Genomic DNA, 16976 nt, shown 5'->3' with positions numbered 1-16976 from the left:
TGTTTTTCATATTACTTTATTTCCTCTACTGTGAAGCATGTTGAAATGTGGAAGTTATTTCACAAAGTTACCACGGTCTTCAAGAGAGAAGAGATACACATGCAGAGTACACATACACACCTGTATATGTCGATGAAAACAGCATGGAGGGAATGAACTTGTGCATCGAGAAGGGGGCTTTTTTAAACACAAAAACAAGCACATGGTGTGTGTGTTTGGGGGAGGAGAGCCTGTAAAGCCAAGTTACCTTAAATTCCCTCTGGCTTACAGCTGCAGAGAGCGGTGGAGAAAGCAGACATATTCTAGATTGGGCAATGGGATGATGGAGATTTCCTTGCTGCTAAACGAGTCTGGGTTTGCAGGATCAAGGGAATGACCTCTTCCCCGAGGGCCTCATCAACCTTGAGGTTGTAAACTGTGAATAAGATGCAGAAGGGCTTATCCAGGCCTAAGTGGCTTTCAGCCATAATAATATGTCGGCTTTAAGCAGGAGCCTCGGAGAAACCAGCTGCAGCTAGGATGAACGCGGCGGTTGTAGCGGAGTACAGAAGAAGGAGGCTATGATGAAATGGGCCCTATTTTCCATAATTAGCCAAAGAGAAAAGTGAGAAGGAGCGTAACGGGGATTTCTTGAAGTTAGGGACCCAGCTAACTTCAAGGCCCAATTTCTTAAAAACCTCTGGAACTTTTCGCAACCTAACTTGGGGGAGGGCACTGTGTCTTACCCATTTCTAGGACATCCATCCCCTACGCCTCCCACCAACATACACATACAGAGGGCTAAGAAGGGGCATCATCCCTTGGAGAAAGTTAGGGGAAAGGTGAAGTCGAGGCAGCCTTGTCTGGGCCGGGTTTCACTTGGAGACCTGCCAAGCTGCTCACCTAGGCCAGGGATGGAGGGTAGGGAAGCCTCTGGGGGAGGGACAGTGCATATAGAAAATAAATTACTGCAAGGAAAGGGGCAAATATTTAGGACTTGTCCTGTATTGGAGAATGATTTAGTGTGGAGCCGCAGATTCGGAGCATGAGCGTCGGGGGGACCTCAGAAGAGCATCTTTTTTTTTTTTTTTTTTCCTTTTTTGAGATAGAGTCTCACTCTGTCGCCCAATCTGGAGTGCGGTGGCATGATCTCGGCTCACTGCAACCTCCACCTCCCAGGCTCAAGGGATTCTCCTGCCTCAGCCTCCCAGTAGCTGGGATTACAGGCCTGCGCCACTACACTTGGCTAATTTTTTTGTATCTTAGTAGAGACGGGGTTTCACCATATTGGTCAGGGTGGTTTCGAACTCCTTAGTTCAGGCAATAATCTGCCCGCCTCGGCCTCCCAAAATGCTGGGATTACAGGCGTGAGCCACCGCGCCCAGCCAGGAGCATCTTATCCACCTCCTCGGTTTATAGATGCGGGAACTGAGAAGGCACCACCTGGAAAGGGCGTACAACAAACGGGAGCCGCCCGTGTCCTCACCCGGGCTCACTCACGATGGGAATGAGCCCCAGCCTGGGGACCATTGTGCCCTCTAGACCCTAGAGACGAGCGACACCGTGCACACGGCCCATGGCTCTTCCACGCTGGGATCCCACGGGGCTCCTCCACCGAGGACAATCACCCCAGGGAGGGCCGGGCGGAAGACTCGGGCCAGCCGTTACCCCCACCAGCCACTAGGTGGCACCGACGCGTCTGTCTCCGAGGCGGAGGCGCGTTTTCAAACACGGAGGGGCTCCGTGGAGATGTCCAGATGCTCCGCGCCTTCCTCTGTTTCTCAGGAGCCGCCTCCCGGGGGTGGAAGTGGCCGGGCCGCGCTCACTGATGGAGAACAGATGGCGGGGGCGGGGCTGCTGCCTCTTCCCTCCCCGCCCCCACACAAACGCTGTGAACGCTGCTCCCGAACCCGACGTTGGGCAAGAGGGCCGCAGGACCCGCGGACGCCACGGGGGCCCATCCCAGGCTCGAACCGCCCCCCTCCCGCGGCTGCTTCCTAGTTCCTTGGGCCATTCTTCTCCTTGGCTGTTCCTCCCGAGGCCCAGCCAGGAGGGCGTGAGCTCTGTTCACCCCGGAGCGGGAGGTCCCCCCGCGCATCCCTGCGGCCAGCTAGCCAGATGCAGGCCCCTGCGGGAGCCCTGACCCTGCAGCCCCCTTCGCCATTCCCTCGCTCCTCCTTCCCGGAGACCTGGGCCAGCAGGGCCAGGGCGAGGTCTGGTGCCGGGGAGCCGCGCGGCGGAGCAGCAGCTTTGCCAGGAGGGATCCAAGGCCGAGGAGAACTGGGTTTCTCGGCCTCTTTGAGCCAGAGCTGCCCAAGATGGAGGAGTCCCCGGGGGGACTTTCTGAACCTTACCTCCGGGCCGCTTGCTGGGCCAGGACCAAGATCAGATGTCAGTCAGTCTGTGGCCCAGATGTCCCCAGGAGTGGCGGGTGGGGGAGGAGAGAGAGGGGACACCAAGTCTTTAGACACATCTGTGTTTCTGGGGCAAAGGGAAACCACAGAAGGCCAGGAGTTTGGGTGCGCACTGGGTGTCTTTCAACTGGGTGGGACCAAACCGAGCCCTTGGAAGTCTCGCTCCTGAGGCTGCAGCAGAATGGATGGCTTTTCCCTGCCTCAAGAGTGGGATAAGGGAGGCAAAGCTGGGAGCAAGAAAGGGAGATAGAGAAAATGAATGATGGGCACAGGCGCCTGGGCCCCAGCCTTCAAGTGCGGTCAGAGCGGATCCGTGGCGGAGCAGGGCCTAGATGACCACGGACTGCAGGAGGCGGAAGCACATCATGAGGTCCAGCGGGATGGGCGGCTTCAGGTAGTTCCCATCCAGCCGCAGGTAGCGCAGGTGTGGCACGTTCTCCAGGTCCGAGGAGAAGTCATGGAACGCGACTAGGTCGTTGGGGCAAATCTGGGTTCCGTTGATTTCTACGGAGAAAGAAGAGAAGTCAGCAGGGAATGGAGGTGGAGGGATCAGGACAGACCGAGGCTGGCGGCCAAGATAAGGAAGTGGAAGGGAGAGGACACCCGACAGCCAGGACTGCAGACTTCTCTCTGAAACTGGCTGGCTTTGGGAATGTGTGATCATAGATGAGCTGCCTTGACCCCCAGGCTCAGTTTACTCATTTGTAAAATGAATCAAGTTGGAATTGATCAACAACTGTTCTTGCAAGTTTACTCTAGAGAATTGGAAGTAAATTTTGAGCTGGGCCTTCAAGAATCGGTAGGATTACAACAGGTGGAGATCTGGGGGATGGTGTTCTGATAAAGGAGTCTGTTTGAATGAAGTTGTGGAGGCCAAAATTCTGCATATGGCTGAATCTGGGAATAGTAATAGTGCGGTGTACTAAGGAGGATAAGCTGGGAGGTAGTTAGGCTTTCAAACAGTATTTCGCTAAGAGGCTTTTGATCTCCGGTCTGAGGAATGGCAGTGAACAGGGCTATCTTTATGTAAGCGATGTTATTAAGAGGATAATTGAACCATGGTCTCCTGCAGTGTTAAATCTGGAAGGGTCCTTGGGATCCCTATGATCAGGTTTATGCTGTACAATGATGAATCTGGCTACAGTGTGGAGAAGCAATGGAGTAAGGTGAGATCTGAAGCCAGCACGTGGATGTGAAAATTACTCTGCAGGTTTTCCTTTGAATCGGATGTGAGGCATGAGGATGGGCGAAAGGTGGTAACTGAAATAGGGATGGTGAGAAGGGGAAAGATGGTCTGGGGAGAGCTCCAGAGCCCTAGGGACATGATGAGCCTGCTGATTCTGAAGGGTCCATGGCCTGAGATTCCATTTCCTCCATCACCTCTTGTTAGATGCCTGTGGCACCCGGCATACCAGCGTTTAAATGAACTGTTTTATTATCCCTAAGCCTTGCCTCACTTATCATTTATGGAGGAGGAGAAGGAAGAGTAGGCATCACCTTCATTTCGGTTGTCTTCCTCTTCCTATGCCTCCTCTTTCTCCTTTGTCATTGGATTCGCAGAAGGGCCCTGACACAGGGGTTTTCTCTTATGAGCTTTGTGACTTTGGGCCATTACCTAGCCACCCGGATGCTGAGCTCTTCAGTCTGTGAAATGGTAAGAGTGGTGTCTGCCCTGTAATCAGGGGAGAGAATGTTGGCAAAAGCATTCTGCAAGCTGTTTAAGAACATGATCGTCACACTGACCTAGGTCCCACTGAGCCCGTTCTATCTGTGAAAGGCACAGGAGACAGGCTGGATGGGGGTGGGCTCATGTGGGTGAGATGTGAGTCTGACTTCAACCTCAGCAGGCTGGGATATCCCCCAGCAACCTGTTCTTCCATAATCTGGTAGAGACTTATCAGCCATTTATTAATCAAGGTATCTTTTCTGTCCACATTTTGGCCTTATAGTTTCCTGGAAGTAATGTGTTTTATTTTCATGTGTTGTCTCCAGAGTAAAATTAGACAGTCTTCCCCCTTTCCCAGACTTTTTTTCTAAGATTAAAAAAAATTCTCCCCTACTTCTTGAAACTATCCCAAATGAGTGAATGGATCCATTTCCCATCCATTTGTTTCAAGACTGTAGAGACCAACAATCTCTCTCTCATTATTTGGCTTGGAAACTGAAGGATCCCCAAATATCATTCTAGAGGTCCTGCTCTTTTCCCTCAATCCCTTTCTTCCCTTCTGCTGCTGCATCCCTTGTGTGAATGTAGGCTGATTTGGTTCAAGAACTAGAAAATGTTATTTCACCTCTAAATCTTTCTGCTGACGCTCTGCTCAGAGCTGAAATTTTTGATTGAAGCAAAACTGCAACTTCCAATCTCCTCTCCTGGGCTGTAGCTGATACTACAAGTCCAGAACCCTGTAAATGTCACTTAGGCAAACTCTCCCTTAAATCTAGTTCAACATTGCAACCTTCCAGATAGATTGAGAAAGCACTGGCATACAGACCTTTTCTTCCTGGCTGCCACATTTTTACCAGTTGCATACCCTGAATTGAAACCGAGGCTCAGGCTTGGGAAGAAGTGTCCCCCCCACAGGGACAGGGTTTCTGCAGAGGGCAGGCCCAAGACATTTCAAGATACGTATTTAAATGTCTCTGTTCTGTTTTTAGCAGAAAGTCTAGGAGTATATTCCATGACTACCCTACCTATAGAGCCAGTTGCCAAGGAACTGGGGCTGAGGCAGAATGAAGGAAGAAAACCTATGACCCTCCAATATGGCATTCTGGGTACTTTCTGCATATTACGTCTCTATTACATCTTTGTGTCACCTTTGTGAGAGATTATTATTACCATTCTCATTTTACAGATGAGGAAACTTCCCAGAGAGGTCAAATACCTTTTCAAGATCACCTAGATAGCAAGTGGCAAGGCCATAAATAGAAATCCAGTGCCAAAGTGGATGCTTTTGATACCACCCCACCCTGAGGCTTCCTAGAGAGGGTGGAGGCGCTACACGAGCCAACCTCCCTGCCTGTGGCCCTGCCCCGGCCCAGCCCACTCACTCTCAATGCTGTTGTTGTTGAGGTACAGGTGTTCCAGCCTGTTGTTGATGGTGGGCATGCTGCTGATCCTGTTGTGTGACAGGTGGAGCACAAGCAGGTTGGAGATGTTAAAGGAGTTCTTGGGGAGTCCCCTGTCCGTCAGCTTATTGTAGTTGAGTCGAATGAAGGCAAGATTGGGAAAGCTCTTGAAATAACCATTAGGGATGGTCTCAATCTTGTTGCTGTCCAGGTAGAGCTGGTGAATGGCGGTGGGGACCTTGGGAGGCATCTTTCTCAGGATGTTGTGGGCCAGGTTGAGCTGCATGAGGTTCTTGAGGCCCTGGAAGGTGTCGGGCTTGAAGACGCCGTCACTCAGCCTGTTGTGCTGGAGATCCAGGAGTAGCAGGTTCTCCAGCTTGCTGAAGACGCCAGGTGGGATTCTGGAGATGTGGTTCTGGCTCAGCCGCAGCTGCTCCAGGTTCCGGGGCAGGGCTGAGGGGACCTCTTCCAGCTGGTTCTTCTCCATGTAGAGGAACACTAGGCCGGGCAGTTTCTCCAGCACCCTCTGGTCTATCTTGCGGATCCGGTTGTTGTCCAGGTTAATCCATCGCAGGCCTGTGGCATTCTGGAAGGACTCCACCGGGAGCTCAGTGATGAAGTTGTTCTGGAGATAGAGGTAATGGATGCGGGGCGGGATGATAGGGACTTTGCGCAGGTTGCGGCTATCACAGTAAAGGGCAGATGGGAAATCAGGGGGGCAGTAGCATTCGCGGGGACAGTCAGGGAAGATGGATGGAGGGCCTGGAGGGAGGGGAGGAGGCAGGTCTGTTGGCTCTGCTGGTTCATAAGGCTGAGGAAAGCTGGGTGTGGGCCGGGGCCTGGGTCTGGGTCTGCGCCCGGGCCCAGCCCCGGGTCTTGGTCGTCTTGTTGGCTGGCCTTGGGCCACCGAGGCCAAGATGAGAAGTGGGAGGAGCCAGCAGAGGGGTGACCTCATGATCCAGGTGATGTACCTGCAGGGAAGAGACACAGGAGGTCATTAGACTTGGGCCCTTAGTCACTAGATGTCATGTTTTCGAAGCCACAGTTGGGTAGAACTAGAGCTCCAGGGAAGATGGGCAGAGCTCAGGGAGCTGTAGAAGCATCTCCTTGTTTGCCTGTCCCCAGCAGGTGAGGGAGTGACAAGGGCTTGGAGCAATGGATCCCCTGCCCATTGGCTTAGCCACTTGTCATGTTGAGCCTGCTCTAAACAGGGGGTGCCATGCTAATAGAAAGAATATGGGGCCAGGCACGGTGGTGCACACCTGTAATCTCAGCACTTTGGGAGGCCGGAGTGGGTGGATTACCTGGGGTCAGTAGTTCGAGACCAGCCTGACCCATATGGTGAAACCCTGTTTGTACCAAATGCAAAAAAATTAGCTGGGTATGGTGCTGTGCGCCTGTAATTCCAGCTACTTGGGAGGCTGAGGCAGGAAAATAGTTTGAACCAGGGAGACAGAGGTTGCAGTGAGCTGAGATTGCACTCCACCCTGGGCAACAAGAGCGAAACTGTCTAAAAAAAAAGAAAGCACACTGGACTCTGAGTCAGGAGTCCTGGGGCTTGTCAGAGAAGATCCTTAACTCCTCTGGCCCTCAGTCCTCCCATTCATAGCATGAGAAAATCAACAGTGTCTTCGAGAGAGATGTTAGGATATATAAAGCATATATAGAGTCTTGGGTGCTGAATCCAGAAAGGTCCTTAAAGATCCCATAACACAGTGGTTTTCAAACTCTGCCTTCATTTCTGTGGAGCACCCCTGTAGGGAGGAGACTGAGGAGGTGTCCCTGGGGTGCCCTCAACCCATCCCCATGCCAGCCTGAGCAGCTCTCTTTAAAAATACCTATTATCTATATTGAGTTTTAGCCAAAGCATTCATTTGGGGTGGGGGGAACATGTTTCTTCGATAAAAACGGTTTGAAATCCACCAATCAACTCCAGATCCCACTGTTTACAAAAACTGAGGACTGGAGGGAAGAAGTGACTCTCCAAGGCCAGTATGCTATTTAACAGCAGACCCAGGACAAAAACCAAGGTCCCCTCCCTTCCAGAGGAGAGCTAGTGTGGATCTTGGGAAGAGAGGGAAGTGCTGCCGACACCTTTGCATCTACCCTGGCTCACAGATGCTCTGGCCTCCCCACCCCTCTCCCCACTACCCGCACTTAGCTCAGAGAACACTGGTCTTTGCCATTGGGAGATATGCCAAGAATTTTTCCCCAGATGTGGAGGCTCCCAGGAAATAAACAGTGGAGGGATTGAAAGATGTGGAGAAAACACTTTCCTTTCTTTTGGTCTGGTATTACTGCTCCTGTATCCTTTGGAGCTGGTAGTATTGAGGTGGGATATCAAGAAGAACCTCCTGCTAGCCCCGGTAACATCGAAATATGGAGCTGAAGGATGATTTGGTGTTGCCCTCCTTCCCATTGGCCCAGTGACCCTCCCGATAGGGCCGTGTGGCTTGAGCTGAATTGAAACTGTGGGGAAATAACAGACCCATGGCTGCAGACAAAAAGCCACAGCCCCCACAGGTATCCTCCCCTGGACTAGGATGGGAGGGGATGCCCTGTACCTTCTCCTCTCCAAGGCTATTATTCCTGATACCTCCAGCCATGATCCCTGTTCCCACATTGCTTCAACTGGCCCTCCTCACCTCTTCCTCAGAATTGGGGTGTCCTTTCCACTGCCTCGAGGTCTGGCCACATTGGGGATGCAGGCTTCTCTGAGATAGGCTGGGCTGGAGAATGTCCCCAGCTTGTGTCTGGACCCTGTGATCCCTGTGTTGATTCAAACACCCTGCCTCTCCTGCCTTCCCTTTGAACCCATGTTAGCTTAGACACTTTTCTTCCTTGACCCAGTGCCTGGCTCCTCGCTGGCTTTGATCAAAGGAAGGCAACAGAAGCCACTCACCAGCTGCTGGATTCTAGGTCAGATGCTCAGGAAAAGCTGAATGTGACAAGAAATGGGAAAGAGAAGGGCTTAGCCATGGGTGGGTAGAGGGTGTCTCACTGTAGCTTATGCGTACAGACGCACGCACGCGCGCACGCGCACACACACACACACACACACACACACACACACCCTTGACCCCCCCGTCTGCACAGTCTCAAACACACCTCTTCAGGTCCCATGCACATAAGCAAACTCTCACTTATCCTGTGTGTGCACATGAACGCTTATGCAGTATACTGAATATTGGAAGGGAAGAAGGAAGGCAGGAGGGCAGGAGGGCAGAGACCGTCTTCCAGCCTGTGTTGCTTCTCCACCTTCCTCTAAGGCGGTCTCTTTCAAGGCAGGCCTCTCCAAGGGGGTCTGGAAGGCCATTTCCCCTGGCCTCCTATCACAAAGGATCTTGGAGTGAGGTTTTTGGCTAAGGATATGACATTCTCAGAGATACATTGCAAGGATTAAAAAGAGAAGGCATTAATTGCAAAACTTTAAGCTTGAGTCTTGTTGGCTGAACCCCACATCACTTGTAATTGGTAAACTATGAATTAACATTCTGTCCTGTAGTTTTCTGGAAAACAGAACAGCCATCTTGCATATAAATTAAGGGGTGGTTAAAGCATCAGTATTCTAAAACAAACATTTCTGAAAGCCTCAAGTTTTGTGACCCTGATTTAAAAAAAAAAAAAAATTCTTTATTTTCTAATCACCCAGAAGCCTAGAAATGAGCAAGGAATGTTTCATACTGTGAGACCCCCTGTCTCAAGGAGGCTCCCAGCACTGGTGGGGGGCATGGGGTAGGGGGTTTCTACATCCCTTCATTGCCTTTGTCACTGAAAGCATATGCCAGGGACTAGGCACCAATTTGCCCAGGGCTTCCAGCAAAAGCAGTGAGGCACCGTGGCTGTGGCCTGTGCTGGGAGTGGGTTTCCTTGGCTCAGTGCCAGGGCAGCCCTGGTCTTCATTGTCAGGGGTAAGAGGAGCAGGCAGGCCACTCACAGCTCCACCCAGCAGGCTGGCCGCCCCACCTTGTCATCCACAGTAAACACAAGCCTTCCTCAACCCCACGTGCAGCACCAGACCCTTAGGGAACTTATCTTTTCCCTAGCCCTCTGACCCTTTTACATTCCAAGCCTCTGGGCCTAGCCAGCTTCCTCCCAGAGCCAACAGGAGGTTCCCCAGGAAATGCTCCCGGGAGCAAGTTATGTGGGGAAACTGAACCTGCTCCCCTCCTCTCAACCCCAGGGCTGAATCAGAGCCATTCTGTGTGCAGGGCTGCTTCTCAAGGAAATAGCTTTCATTGCTAAGGCTTTTCTCATGGGGTGACGCCCCTTCCTGCTGGAGCTTTGCCGGGAGGCAGGATGAGAAGTCATGACAGCTGACAGCATGGCCATTCTCTCTGGCAGTGCTCCGTAATGTCCTAGGTCTCTGAAATCAGAATCTGTGTGACAGACTGAGGGTATCTGGACTCCATGGGTGGTCATAGTCCCTCCTACAAAGCCTCAGAGCCACACTCTATGCTCCTGCCTTCTAGAAACTTCTGTCCAATCATACAATTCCTTAGGATGGGCCCATGTATGTGTTTTTAAAATTTTTTTAGGCTTTTGCAAATGCACCTCTCCACCCACAGCTTTCTACTGAGCTCTGCTCATTGCTCAGTCAGTGAAGGCTTATTGACCACCTACAACAGCCAATTGCATGCAGCTCTGTTCTCCACCATCGGTTCTGGAAAAGCTGCTGCTTCATGGAAGAGAAAAGCAATTGCTTTGCCCAACCCAACATTCACTCTCCACATTTAAGAATGTTTCCTAAGATAATCTTAATTTTTTTTTTCTTTTTTCACTTTAAATAAAAATGAGATGGGGGTCTCGTTATATTGCCCAGGATGGTTTTAAACTCCTAAGCTCAAGTGATCTCACCTCAGCCTTTCAAAGTGCTGGGATTACAGGAGTGAGCCACCGCACCCGGCCCCTTAGAGAGTTTTAAATTCAATTTTCAGTTCCAACTATTGTGGATCTGGGCTTGGCTCCTGGCACTGACTCTCCACCCCAGGCTCCTCATCTGTGTGAGGATCAAACCAGATCGTGCATTTGAAGGCATGTTATAAAGTGCACAATCTCTGCAAGTGGCAGAGGCTTACTTATTCATTTATTTGTTTATGAAAGAGCAGATTCAAGACTCCTTGATTTTTTTTTTTTAAGACAGGATCTCTCTTTGTTCCCCAGGCTGGAGTGCAGTAGTACCATCACAGCTCACTGCAGCCTCAGCCACCCTGGGCTCAGGTGATCCTCCCATCTCGGCATCCTGAGTAACTGGAACTGCAGGCGTGCACTACCATGCCTGGTAATTTTTGTCTTTTCTGTAGAGATGGGGTTTTACCATGTTGCCCAAGCTGGTTTTACCCCTGAGCTCAAGCGATTGGCCTGCCTTAGCCTCCCAAAGTGCTGGGATTACAGGTGTGAGCCGCAGCGCCCTACAGAGACTCCCTGATTTTGAAAGTGAGATAGTCCCCTTCCCTATCTATCTAATTAATTTAATGTAAAAGTCCAGGACTGGTGGAATATTTATGCTCAGGGCAGGGATGGGTGGAGGTCCTGATGGGCTTGTCAAGTCGTTTGGAGCAGCTGTTATTTAAAGCTAATTGGTTTTGTGTGGAGAGGCTGAGGTTGGGCTGGGAATGAGATTGGGTTTGTCTTCCAGGGCTAGGCGGGGTTAGCAGCAGGGTTCTCCACACTTGGTTTGGGCATTCCTCTCACGTGTCAGATCTTCTGTCTAATTGGTCAGCCCTAAGCCTCCATGCCTTGACCCAGAGCTACCCTGTTGTGCAGAATGGGTGCCTGTGAGCACTGGAGCAGACCCAGAGCTGTGCCTGTGAACATTGGAACACCCCTCTCTCTTTCTTCCCTTCTTTCTATTCTCAACCTAGATATCCAAAAGCTATCCTGCTGTCTTTATCTCTTCCTGTGGTCCAGAAGGGAGTTGGAAGCCGGGGGAATCAAATAGTCTTCACCAGTTTATGAGCAGAGTTAGCAGAGGAGTGAGTCTAAGGCCCTTTCAAGGCCCCCATTAGGGCTGATATGGTCCTGAGATAACAAAGGGGCAATATGGGGCATGATGACTTCCAGCTGCCCCTCTCCGGAAAGGTGAAATGATGCAAGGGTGAGCCTTCCTCAGACAGTGGGAGGAGAGCTTGTGGTGCGCTAGATTCTTGCCCCTCCACCACTACCTAGTGATGCAACCCTGTTGTGGGCCTCAGTTTTCTTATCTGTAAAATGGGAATAACAAAATCTTCCCTGTACCTATATTCCTTACCCAGTGTCAGAAACAAGTGTGGTTAGCAACTTTAAAATGCACTATAGATCAAAAAGTGCTAAAAAGAAAAATAACACTATTATGGAGAGACCATCTGTCTCCCCAGTGTCTACCACAAGGCAAAGTGTAAACAGAATGAAGATTTTCTGGCCTCAGGCCACTAGTCTAGAAGAGCAAATTTTCCATTCTGAGGGATGGAGGAGAAACCAGGGTGAGACGGCACTTCTCTGACAGCCTGCCGCCTACCATATTCTTCTCTGCCCCGCTCCCCCAGCATCTCCAACCCTTGAAGAAAGCCTAGGAGAGTGTGTCTGATGCCTTGAGTGGTTATAGATCTGACACCCAAGCCTGCGGTTCTTCAGATGCTTAGCTGGATAGACGTAGGCAAAGGAATTGCTTTTCTCATCTATAAAATGAGCATGCTAACACCTTCTTTTTGTTTTGAGGGTTAAATGAGTCAATACATGCAAAGTGAGTGTTCTATGAATGTTAAGGTTTTGTTGATATTATTTCAAAGTAATGGGGTCTCTTTCCTTCCAGCCTGGCTAGAGGGCAGACCCAGGGGCTGCTCAAAGGCAGGGATCCTTGGGGGTGCTGGCTCTTCTACACAGAGCAACTGCCTCCCCTTTGTGGCTTGTGGGATCACACTTGGGTCTCAGAAACAACAAATTGAGGAGACCCTGGAAGTCCCCAGCCACCTAGGGAAAGCTTGTTCTGTCTTTCTAATTCACCAGCTTGTCACCCATGCTTTCTGCAACAGGTGAGGGGACACTGGCTGAGGGCGCAAGCCTGCCTTCCTCAGCGGGCCGTGGAGCTCCACTGCGATTTGTGACTTCTCCAAGCCTTGCGCACTCAGCTTTTTGCCCTTTCCAGCCTTGAACTGCTTCACTCACATGCCCAATAAATGGGGTTGCCCGCTAGGGAGATGGAGTAACGAGGTCAGCCCACCCTCTGTGAGAGTCCAGACAGGCAGCTGCTGGGCAGGAGAAGCAGGGACCTGGAAGGGTTAGGGGAAGGGCCCAGCACGTTCTCCTGGGGTCCTGGGGCAGGCAGATTAGCAGGTAAGAGGAAACATCTGCTCTGTGGAGCCATCTTGGGGGAACTTTCTTACTGGAATATTCCTCTGTGGTAAATGTGGCTGCCTGTGCTTGCAAAGGAGAGAGGGAGGCAGCTCAGAGGAGATCTTCCCTGTTTACTCCCATTACTCCCACTCCCCAAAAGGGATGGCCTCTTTGGAATACTCTGGAGCCCCTTTTCCAGGACATAGACCTTCTACCCAGCTAACACTGCCAATCTTGGCCTCATGAATTACAGCAAAGCTCTCTCTCAGGCCCCTGATTCATGTTCTCAAGCCCTGGTAGACCATCAGAATCTCCCGAAGATTCCTGGGTCTTGATTCCCGTAGATCTGTAGTGAGCCAACATCTGTATTTTCGGTAAGCCCTCCACACTCCTCCCTCTCCTGCCCTCAGGTGACTGTAAAGGTCAGCTGTGTGTGTGACCCCTGATCTCCCTACACCCTGCCTGCCTTGGGACAGACCCTCTCTATGAATGGAATGGAATGAGTGGGGAAGCAGGAGAGGGACCACCCTTCAGTTGCCCCTCCCCAACTGCTAAAGAAACCGCTGTCTTTTTTTTTTTTCCTCCTCTGCCATAGGACCTTGTGCCAACCTGAATGGTTGGAATTATTTCAGAAAGGCTTTAAAGAAAAATATTTTTCTGGCTGTCTACAAGAAAAAAAAAATGAACTGCCCCCAGAGCTGGGAATTAGGACCTTCAAGGATTGGAAACTGGGTTGCTTACTTTTCTTTCTTTCCCAAAGCCAAGTGGTTTGGACCAGTGAGACAGAAATTCAAAGCTGCTGAGAAGACATTGTGCAGGTTGGAAAGCCACTTTCCTCTCCCTCCGACGCAATCAAGCCCTGAATAATGGAGAAACCCTTCCAGCTTCTGCTCTTGCTTATCACCTCCCTATTCGGCCTGAACTTGGGATGCAAGATTTTCTTCTGGCTTTGCCATCTCGGCTGGAAGACATGCTTTATCTTTGCTCCGATGGTTGGGGAGGCATGTGAGAGGGCATGAGACGAGCTGCAGGGAACGTGTGTGCGTGTGTGCTGATGTCTGGTGACGATATCTGGCTCTGTATGTCAGATGCAGAGGGTAGAGGGGAAGGGACAGGATGTTTTCATTTGTGCCCGTGTGGGGTGGTGGTAGTCAAAGTGCAGCCTGCGTGTGATGTGTGTGACTTCGACAATATGCGACAATCCAGAAAAGGTGCAAAGAAATGGGCTCTGGAGTCCAGTTTCTATGGAAACATCTGATATGCAGAATCATTGTTTGCAGCGTGGCTGTCTGTGCTACAACAAACATCTGTAGCAGGAAAGCTTAACTTTTGCAGCAAGCAAATATCGGGGCATAGAGTGAGGAAAAGAAGAAGAAGCTATAGGAAAGAAATCAGGAAGACTAAATTTGAACTCATTTGAGAGGAGAAAAAGGTAGGGGGAAGGAAGGAGTGAGAACAGAGACTAGGTCAATAAAAGTTGGACAGATCAGGAGGAAACTTACTGGGTGAAAGACTCTTCCCAGTCTGTTGCCCATCTCCCTTGGGCTTACCTGCACACACCTTCCTCTCCTCTCAGCTGTGAGTTTAGTCCTCGTCTTCCACCCCCTCCCTTCGGCGGAGCTGTGGCAGCAGAGAGCCAGCTAGAAGTTCTGATCTCCCAGTGGTGCGTGCGTGCTTGCTTGTGTTTGCCTGACTTTTCTTCCACCAGATCCTTTTGGGGTGGGGAGGTTAGCTTAGGGGGAGGGAGGGGCAGATCATAGGGAGGGAGGGGAAGAGAGGAGGGAGGAGTGAGGGAGGGAGGAGAGGAGAGAGGGAGGGAGCTTGGGAAAGGAGGAATGACAATAAAGTCTTTATTTGGCAGCCAAAACTCCCAAAGACTTCATCCACACACCATGCCCACTAACAGACTCATTTTTAATAACATTTCCGTCTGCTGCTGCTGCTTCTGGAGAGGGGCTGTTTGACCCATGTTTGGAAAACAAGCCAAATTAACAGAGGGAAAGGGCATGAAAGCAACCTCTGTGTAAGCCAAGAGCGGATGGCGGGGTCCAGCACTAGCCTGTATAATTCCGAACAATTGCCTTCCCTTCTGGGGCTGTTGCTCCTGTGGTGTTAAATTCCTAAACCAGTCAGGGGTTTGGGACGTTTCCTCTGAGCAGTGACAGTCTTTCGCTAAGTTATCTTCTCCGGGAGGTTGCTAAGGAAGTGGAGTCTCAGGCTGGCATGGGCGACAACTTCAGTTTGGCTGCTAGAGAGCTGTTCTGAGAACCAGAGAAGGAGAAGTCTGGCCTGAGTTACACAGCAAAGTTAAGGCAGAATTAAGATTTAATGTAAGACCTGAAGGTCTGGCTCACGCAGACAATGTAGTGGCTTCTTTCAGCTTCTCCATAGCACACTTGGGTGAGATTTGGGGGCTGTACGGTCATCACACAAAGTGATGGGAAATCCAAATCTCTCCTGTGCACATCAGCATCCCAAAAGACCCATTCAAGTAACACTGGTACCTCTAATAACAATCCTTTAACAGTGCTCCTCAGTTAAGAAAGCACAACACACTTGCAGATAAGTAGATGTCCCTCAGAACTTCCTGCCATGGCCAGATGTGGTGGCTCACACCTTAATCCCAGTACTTTGGGAGGCAGAGGCAGGTGGATCACGTGAAGTCAGGAGTTCAAGACCAGCCTGGCCAACATGGTGAAACCTGTCTCTACTAAAAATGCCAAAAAATTAGCTGGGCATGGTGGTGGGTGCCTGTAATCCCAGCTACTCGGGAGACTGAGGCAGGAGAATCACTTGAACCCGGGATGCAGAGGTTGCAGTGAGCTGAGATCATACCACTGCACTCCAGCCTGGGCGACAGAGTGAGACTTCGTCTCAAAAAAAAAAAAAAAAAAAAAAAAAAAAAAAAAAAGAAAAAAAGAAGGAAAGAAAGAAAAGAAGGAAAAATAAAAGCCACACCTTTCTCCGACCCTCTTCCACTCCAAATCTCCAAATCTCATGGCTTCGCACCCTGTTGGTGAGGTCTTGCTGGAAGACAGCACGGCTCCTCTCCAGGTTCATGTTAACCGTGGCTGTGCCAGGCTGCTCAGGAACTTCATTTCTCATCCAGATGGGATATGGCCTTTTCTGCAGGCCAGGAACATCAGACCCCAGATTCGCTTGTTTCCCTTGGTATGGTGGGTGGTAGATGACAGAGTGCAAAAGAGACTGGGCACGGAGACTCATGTCTGTAACCCCAGCACTATGGGAGGCCAGGGCAGAACATCAGTTGAGCCCAGGAGTTCGAGACCAGCGTGTACCACATAGGGCCCCATCTGTACAAATAATTTAAAAATTAGCTGGGCGTGGTGGCATGCACCTGTGATCCCCCCTACTTAGGAGACTGAGGTGGGAGGATCACTTGAGGCCAGGAGACCAAGGCTTCAATGAGCTGCGATTACGCCATTGTAGTCCAGCCCGGGTCACAGAGTGAGACACTGTCTCAAAAAATAATGAGGGGAGCAAAGTACAGTGAGGTGCAGGGAGGATGGGCAGAGTGCAGGGGGGATGGACAGATCGTGAGGAGTGTGGAGTGTGGGCAGGGGTGGGGTGTCACCTGTATCCATTTGTACGAGATCCAGATCCCGAGTCTATGCTCTCAGGAATGGATGGCCCACTTCCAAGCCCTGCCCAACCAGTTATCTCCCTTTGGCCCTCTCCTAGCTCCCTCATCCCACGCTATGCAGAGAGAACTGGCAGGAAGCATAGACATGGCCAGCAGCATATTCAGGAGTGTCTAGAGTTTGCTAAACAGTGCCCTGTGGATCTAATATGACTTGAGTACCTAATATTTTTTTGATAGCACATTAATATTTTTGAAGTTTTGTGGAAATGTTAAAAACATATACATATTTACACAGGATAGTATTAATATCCCCATTACCTAATATCTAGCTTCTACTGACTCATGGCCAATCTTGTTTCTTCTGTGTTCCCCACTCCCACAAACCCTACTGGTATATTTTGAAGCATTGGTTTAAAAAAAAGTGGATTTGAACGCCTTTAGATTGGACAAGCACTTTCCAGTTCAACACAGCCGCCATCCTGGGAGACAGAAGGCCAGGTTCTTGGGACTGGCTTTGCCCTGCTGCATGCTATGTGACCTTGAAGATGTCCCTCTCCCTCTCTGACCTCAGTTTACCATTTGTAAAACGTGAGGTTGTACCA

At 50.6% G+C, this 16976-nt stretch overlaps 1 protein-coding gene across 2 annotated transcripts; it reads right to left on the bottom strand.

The window, feature by feature from the left end:
• Window positions 1–14514, bottom strand: LOC108302010 (proline and arginine rich end leucine rich repeat protein). Of its 2 annotated transcripts, XM_017525359.2 has the most exons (4): window positions 14321–14514; window positions 8362–8397; window positions 5442–6430; window positions 1–2897 (listed from the first exon to the last, which is right to left on the bottom strand). In XM_017525359.2, exons 3-4 carry the CDS (start codon window positions 6412–6414, stop codon window positions 2722–2724), a joined length of 1149 nt encoding a protein of 382 aa, XP_017380848.1. In that variant the 5' UTR covers window positions 6415–6430; window positions 8362–8397; window positions 14321–14514; the 3' UTR covers window positions 1–2721. The 2 variants fall into 2 exon arrangements, with proteins under 2 accessions (XP_017380848.1, XP_017380845.1); XM_017525356.2 differs by lacking the exon at window positions 8362–8397.
• Between the last annotated feature and the right edge of the window lie 2462 nt (window positions 14515–16976).

This window comes from Cebus imitator, unplaced genomic scaffold (assembly GCF_001604975.1).
Source record: "Cebus imitator isolate Cc_AM_T3 unplaced genomic scaffold, Cebus_imitator-1.0 Scaffold38, whole genome shotgun sequence".
Classification (NCBI taxonomy): domain Eukaryota; kingdom Metazoa; phylum Chordata; class Mammalia; order Primates; family Cebidae; genus Cebus; species Cebus imitator.
The sequence above is the reverse complement of the archived record's forward strand: the minus strand, read 5'-3'. Positions and strand labels throughout refer to the sequence as shown.

Excerpts from the sequence above, each read along its gene's own strand:
- LOC108302010 (XM_017525359.2), bottom strand. The coding sequence starts at position 6,414 with ATGAGGTCACCCCTCTGCTGGCTCCTCCCACTTCTCATCTTGGCCTCG. Across the intron at positions 2,898-5,441 it reads CAACAACAACAGCATTGAGA|AAATCAACGGAACCCAGATT; the intron begins GTGAGTGGGCTG and ends CTTTCTCCGTAG.